This window comes from Crocuta crocuta, unplaced genomic scaffold (assembly GCF_008692635.1).
Source record: "Crocuta crocuta isolate KB4526 unplaced genomic scaffold, BGI_CrCroc_1.0 scaffold290, whole genome shotgun sequence".
NCBI classification, from domain to species: Eukaryota; Metazoa; Chordata; class Mammalia; order Carnivora; family Hyaenidae; genus Crocuta; species Crocuta crocuta.
Genome location: NW_027527429.1, coordinates 1,982,211 through 1,989,295, shown reverse-complemented (window position 1 = coordinate 1,989,295; position 7,085 = coordinate 1,982,211). Strand labels below are relative to the sequence as shown.

General features: G+C 60.0%; 1 protein-coding gene across 1 annotated transcript in view; it reads right to left on the bottom strand.

The window, feature by feature from the left end:
* Positions 1-583: 583 nt before the first annotated feature.
* The window catches only part of HDAC4 (histone deacetylase 4), a 278,417-nt gene continuing 271,915 nt past the window's right edge, over positions 584-7,085 (bottom strand). The window contains 2 exon segments of the mRNA XM_077757417.1: positions 584-936; positions 1,375-1,459. Of these exon segments, the coding sequence (XP_077613543.1) occupies positions 791-936; positions 1,375-1,459 (231 nt within the window). The 3' untranslated portion in view covers positions 584-790.

Sequence of the window (7,085 nt, the reverse complement as noted above, 5' to 3'; positions counted from 1 at the left end):
AGGTGGCCTGGGGGTGTGTGGGGGGCCCCCCCTGCCAGGCCCGAAACTGTCCCACCGATTCCTGCTGTTTATTTTTTCTTAAGGCATTGTTCCCCAGACTTCAGAAAACCCAGCCACAAAAATCCATCAGAGCAATAAAAAAAAAGGCACAAACTCGCATCTTCCGATGGCTTTGAGAGCAAAGCCAGGCCCCGCAAGCTCACTCCCGCGTGTCCACTCCGCCCCGCGCCCGGCCGCGACCCCGCCAGCTGCGGGCCACGGAGGCGGCCGGGGCCTAGAAAACGTCCTCGTGAAAGAAAAAAAGAAGCTACAGGATGAGTCGAGTGGTTTACACGGAGACTGTGGAATTGTGGGTAATATCAACTGTAAGCACCAGTTTTAATCGAGTCCGTTTTGTGTGAGCAGATCTTTGATTTCCGTTTTCCTTCCCTCGGCGGGGCCGCTGGCCTCCCTCCTCCGCGGCTTCCCTCCCGGNCCGCCCTCCAGCGCCCGTGCCCTCCCGCCACTGCCCGCCCACGCCCTCCCACTGCCCCTTCTGGGCTCCCTGATCCCCAAGAGCGGCTGTGGAGGGGACCCCGCTCCGGAGTGAAGGGTCTCCGAGTGTTTCTCTGACTCTTTCACGCTGGAAAGAGCTGGTGGGGACCCCCGCCCTCCGTCCCTCCGGGGAAGGCCTGGCGCACAAGGCAGGGCCTGCGGGAGAAGCCACGCGCCCGGCACGGTGGCAACGCCTCGGCCGTCTGCACAACGTGGCACTGTTCAGGGAAGGGCCGGCGGGCCAGGGCGGAGGCGCTTACCTCTTCTCCGCGGGCTTCACGCCCACGGACAGTGAGGCCATGGCGGTGACGGTCTCGGCTTCCTCGTTCTCGCACTTCTGGGCCTCTACCAGAGAGTGCCCCACCGTGGAGCAGAGGCGTGGCAGGGAGCGCCAGTACTGGCCTGGGGCAAGGGAGGCGGCCGTTACTGGGACTTACCGGGTCTTCCGGGGGGCTCACGCCTCACCGGCACCTTTAAAAGCACCTCTTTCAGGGGGACAGAGGTCAAGGTGCACCCAGGCTCACAAACACGGCCACCCAAGTCCTCCTGGAGGTGGGGGCACCTGCAATGGGGGGGTCCAGGGGTGATGGTGGTGGGCTGTGAGAGTGGGGCTCCCCTCGGACTCTGGGAGCTGCCTGTGTGAAGGGGGCCTCCCGTGCACGCCCTCTGAGATGGGGGGGCCCAAGGGAGCCCCTCTGTGTTTGCTTGCACACAGGGGCTCTCAGCCGGGAGGCTGGCGGGGGCCCAGTGTCTGCTCAGGGAGCGCAGGTCAGCGTCGGCGATTTGGCTCGGCCTGCGCCCCTGGCAGGTTCCTGCTGAGCGCTGGCCCGGGCGACTCACTGTGGATTTCTATGACTTTCTCCATGGACCGGACAGCGTTAGCGTTGGGTCTCTGCTGCAGAACCTTTTCGGGGAGAGGATCAAGCTAGAAAAAAATGCAGAAATGCGCTGTGAATATAGATATAACCCCGTGTGCGTGCAAACAGGACGCTCAAGGTCAGCACTTGCTGCTTACCGAGAAGAGGAAAACCCCAAATATGCCTTTGCTGTTTATTATAGGATTTTTTTAAAAACAGAAGTAGATTTTCTTTTTTCCTATGAACCTTACGATTATGGCCCGAGCTGAAGGCAGACACTTGCCCCCAGATTTAGTTTCTTTAGGGGGACTTTCTTAGGGGACCGTGCGGTCTAGTGGTGAGGGGCTGTGTCAGGAGACCCCGTGTCGCCGAGGGGCCGGTGGACCAGGACGCCCACCTGGGACCTGCTGGGACCCTGCGTGCGCCACGGGCTCAACGGCAGGGGAAAGGAGGCTGCTGGTCGGAAACAGCACGTCCTCGCCCCTAGTCCTACGAAGAACGCTCGGACGCCCCGGTGACAGCGTTCTCCCAACAATGGGGAAAAGGGAAAAGGAAGACAAGTGAGCAGCAGCTCTCAAAGGGGACCTTTCGCTGCGAGATCCTCGTCGGGTGCAGGCAGCGGAAGACACCGAGGAACCACGAGACGACGACCAGAGGGGCCACGGGGCAGCCCGGAGCGTCCCCAACCTGACAGCCAGGCGCACGGGTTCAAACACATCACGAAAACACAAACGTGACTGGAAAAACCTTTAAATGAGGAGACAAGCCTACAGAATGCGGGGAGATGTGCTGGGTTCCAGAAGGAAGCGGAGCCTGCCCAGGGCAGTCACGCATCCCGGGACAGCCCCCCCACCCCCCACCGCCCCCGAGTAAGAGCTGGCCTCACACGGACAACATGTGGAGCCAGATGCTGGGCAGGGTTCCGGCCTCGGCCTCGGCTCTGCGCAGAAGGGACACATGCTCCCGAGAGCCTGCCTGGTTTCCAGGCCGCTGTTGCAGGGGTCGGGTGGCTGGCGGAGCAGCCGCAGACCCTCTCGTGAGGCCCGTGTCCCCAAGCAGGCTGCCGGCCAGTGCTGCCGGCTCAGTGAGTGCCCAGAGTCCGAACCGTCGTCAGACACAGGCCAGCCGGCGCGCCCCGGGGTCAGGAGGACCAGCAAGGCCTCTACTCCCACCCTCCGGTGAAGGGAGCCAGGCTCCTTGGGGAAGGGGGATTTTCCAAGGCTGTGGCAGAAGTCTGGGAAGGGTCTGGGGGCCTTGCAGGACCAGAGAGGACGGGCACGTGCCGACGGGATGTGCAGGAGGCCCGTCGGGAAAGAGACACACGGCGGGCACTGGACGTGAGGCACAGTGTGAACGTACCGATGGGAACAAGTGACTGAATAAATGGGGAGGAGAGACACGTTCCTTAATTCCAAGTAATTTCTGCACACGGCCCCTCTCCAAGATGTGGAGCTTCACCCCTTCCCATCTGTCCCCTTGAGCGTGAGCTGAGCCACACTTCCTGACTGCCACCACGGAGCACGTGTGGAAGGGGGGAAAGGTGACTTCACGCAAGCGCTCATGGGTCACTTCGCCAGAGATAAGGCACGGGGAAGGCACGGTGCTGGGCAGGGGGAGGTGGGCCCCTGGGCCCCTGACCCCAGGCTCTTCCTCCCCTGTTCAACCACGAGGGAAAACCAGGCAAACATCAACTGAGGGGCATTCTACAAAACACCCGACTAGCGCTCTTCGGTTGAGGAAAACTGCCAAAATTTCAAAAATGACAACCCAGAGGAGCTTGAGANCCCCCCGGGGGGGGGGGGGGGGGGGGGGGGCGGTAAGGACACGGCATGGCTGGACGCACAGCGGGGTCCTGGATGGGACCCGGCGCGGGAAGGCGAGTGAAAGCTGGGCATGTTTGGGCGCGAGCAGTGCCTTCCAGGGTTGGCTCCCAGGCTGAGCTCACACGGGCCGAGAGGAAACCATCCGAGGTGCCAGCTACCCAGAACTAAAGGTCTAGTAAAACACGCAGATTTAGATCTCAAAGACCACAGTTATTGAAACAATCGGTTTTAAACTATGAAGTTAGTAGGTTTAAGATCCATTAAGAATATTACTCCTGAAATCACTATCGCACTATATGCTAACTTGGACGTAAATTACAAAACAAATAATAAAAAAAAAAGGTTACTTTTATAATAAAAAAAAAGATGCTAATACAGGATCACTCAACTGAACTGGACGATTTGAAAGAGAGCCAGACAGAACTTCCAGAAATGAAAACATAACAGCAGAAATTGGAAACTCGGATCAGATAAAGAGAAAACGGGTAACCTCACTGTAACCTCAAAGCAAAAGCGAAGAAATGACCTGAATGCACCGGGACGAGGGGAGGGTCAGAGGGGGAAGGTCTTGGTTTATCTGCTCGGTGTCCCAGGGGGTGGGAAGGGTCGTTAATGGTGCCCTCGGCCGGCTGAGGCACAGTGGTCCCAGGTGATGGTCTGAGAAATGAGAAGAAATGAGCAAAGAACACGGCACGAATGCAGGAAAGGCCACGTAAACAAGCGGGACCACATAAAACCACAGTAATGATGCAACTCAGTGCAACGAGAGAAAAAAAGGAGAGAGGCATGAGCTGCTAGTCAGGGGTTGCAGGTGACCCGGGAGGAGTGGGCGGGGCTCCCCACAAAGCAAATAAACGTGCAGGGCACGTAGCTTTTCCACGTGGGCACGTAGCTTTTCCACGTGGGCATGTGCAACGGGGTGTCTGTCACTCAGTCTGCGGCCCCGCCTAGGCCTGAGGCGTGGGGAGGGAAGAGGCCACTGACCACGTCATGGGTACACGTTAACATTTGTAAGGATCGCTACTGGAAAACCACAACTCAGCGGGGGGAGCAGCTGGGATGCGGGGAGCCCTCCGTCAGGCCGTCACGTTGAGAGAAGGCAAAAAGCCGATGGGGAGAAAGAGCTGCGGAAAACGGGTGAGTGCAGCGCAGAGCAAGATGCAGACGTGAGCCTGAAAAAGCTGCGAGGCAACAAAGGACGTTTAAGGGCTGGAGTCTCCACTTAAAGGGCACGCTGCGGACTGGCTGTACAATCAGGATGAAATCCTGCCTTAGCGGAGAGAGGAGGGGCTAGAAGACAGGATGGGAGACAGACAGACCCGGAGCAGAAGCCTCGGGACACGGTCAGTGGCTTGTACGACACGCGTGAGCGGGAAGCCGTGGTTGACGTGAAGGAGGGTTCTACAGAGTGATGGACATTTCAATCCACCGATAGGACAGGACTTAAAATTTGTACACATTTGGTGAAACTGCTTAACGTGTAGGAAATCAATGTTGCCAGAACCAAAGAGGGTGGACGGAGACGTGCCACGCGAGTGGGTGGCCCGTCTTCCTTAGCAGAGCAGACAGAGGTCAACAGAGATAAACAAATGTGAACGGCTCGAGGGGCCTGGAGGAGAGGACAGAGGCCTGGGAGGCGGGCGGAGGGGGCGCGTCCTCACGGGAGGGCCCCCACCCTGGCCGGGGAGCAAGCCTCCCCCACGCCCACACCTCCTGCTCCTGCCACAGCCCAATCTGGCAGAAACTGGTCACAAATGAGAGCTGTGAGCCTCGAAGTTTGGAAATTAAAACAAAAAACCCCCCCACCAATCATGGGTCAAAGAAGGAAGCGACGCTAATCAGGAAACGCTCAGAAATGAAAAGTAACGAAAGGGCCACGCACGTGAGTCCCTGCGGATGCTCTGAGACGCCCAGCGCAGAAAAGCAGGTGCTCAGTTTAGGAAGTGAGTGAGAGTCAGAGTCGTCCCGCACAAAGACGTAAAGAAAATACACAGAAGAGGGGCAGAAACATATTTTGGAACAGAAAAAGGACACCGGGGCTGAAAGCTGATTCTCCGGAACAGCTCGCCCGGCAGGCTGTGGCGGGACTGGGCGAGGGTGCTACCGAGGCACAAGTGTGGAGGCGGGCGGCGCGGGGGCCACGGCTGGGGTGTCACAGGCNTCCCAACGTTAACTCAAGAAGGGACAGAAGTGGCGGCGCCAGTCACCTAGAGCTTCCCCACAAAGGAAACCCAGGGCCAGGAGAGCTCGCCAGTCGGGGAAGAGAGGGCGCTGCTCCCCACCTCGCTCTGCCAGAAGACGGAAAAAGAGACGCCGCCTAAGCGTCCACCAGTCCACCCGCCCACCAATCCGTCCATCTGACTACCCCTCACCTGTCCGTCTTGCAACTCACCCACCTACCCATCCCTCCAATCTCCCCCTCTAAGAATAAATGGGAAAACTACGGTCTAGTAGAAAAATGGGCGGAAGCCATGAACTTCACCGGAAAAGCAAGCAGGGGCTGCCAGCAGGCCCCTGGAGAGAGGCTCAGCACCGTCGCGATGAGGAAGTGGCCCACTGCGCCCGGCTGTGGTGCCCCCTCAGACTGGCAGAGTGCCCTGTGCGGGGCCTTTGGGGGAACCGCTGACCCGCGATAAGCCGGTGGGTCCCAGGTGGGGAGACGCAGAAGCGGAGCCACAGTACGACGGCCCCCTGCCCCCTGCAGCGGGGGCACCGAGGGCAACCTGCCCGGCCAGGTCCTGGGTGAAGGGCGGTGAGGGGTGGGGCCCGGGCTCCCTGCACTGGGTCTGGGTCTTCACAGCTGCTGAGTCCTGACTGTCCTGCCCGACTCCAGCACTGTCAGAAACTTCGTCTAAAAGGTTTTAAGACAAAAACGGCTTTAGAAACCAAACTCATTCCATAAATTCTCACTGAAGCAGAGAGATGCACTGCTGCCTGGGTGGGGCTCCTCACGGCCCGTCTCCGGGGACGGCTGGCCATCCAGGGTCTCACGTCAGCCTCCCAACAGCCTCGGCCACCGTCACGTCCAAGCAGCGCGGTGCACGGGTCACTGTGCTGTCCCCACCGCCTGTTCCCACGGCTGCTTCCCGTCTCAAGCCCCCCAGGGGTTCAGCCTGCGGCTGGACCGGCGACGTGGGGCTCACTCTCTGTCCCCAGCTCCTGGTGAGGGCTTCTGGAGGGTGAGGGGTCACTGTGCGCCTGCATGAGGAGCACACACGGAGGAAGCGTCCTCAGCCTGTGCTGGCCACCCTGTCCCTTCTCTGTCCGGAAGTCACGTGGAATTCAGGGAAAAGATGACAGGAAACCTTGGAGCAAAGCACCCTCCCCGCGGGCTTGCACAGAAGTGGAGGGGACGCCCCTGGAAGAGTGTGTGGCGCCTGCGGGGTCTCCAGGAGGAACGGAGTAAAGGGACAGGAGGGAAGCAAGGCGATGGCGCAGCGTGTGGCTGGCGGTGCACGGTCTGTTTCCCGGACGAGTGGCGGGGAGCTGAGAGGCTAGTGCGAGGCCGTGCTGCGGGGGGAGGGCCAGCCCAGGACGTCCCCTGCGCGCGGGCCCCTGCACAGCTCGCCCCGGGCAGGCACCCAGCAGCAGCCGGCCCCGGGCTCTGTTCCGGGGCCACAGGTGCGAGGCCGCCAGCCTCCAGTCTTGCCGTCAGGAACAAGGGCCAGGAAACGGGAGAAACTTTAACACTCGAAGTGTTACCCCGACTCGCTGGGATTCCGTTCTCTCATTTAGTATTTCCTGGGTGGCCCACTGAGCGCGAACCACTGTTCTATAAACCCGGGCTATGTCAGTGAACCCCTCCACCCAGCCTTAGGGTGTCATCCTACGACGGGGGGACCGCCGGGTGGGCGAAACCTTACTGCATGGG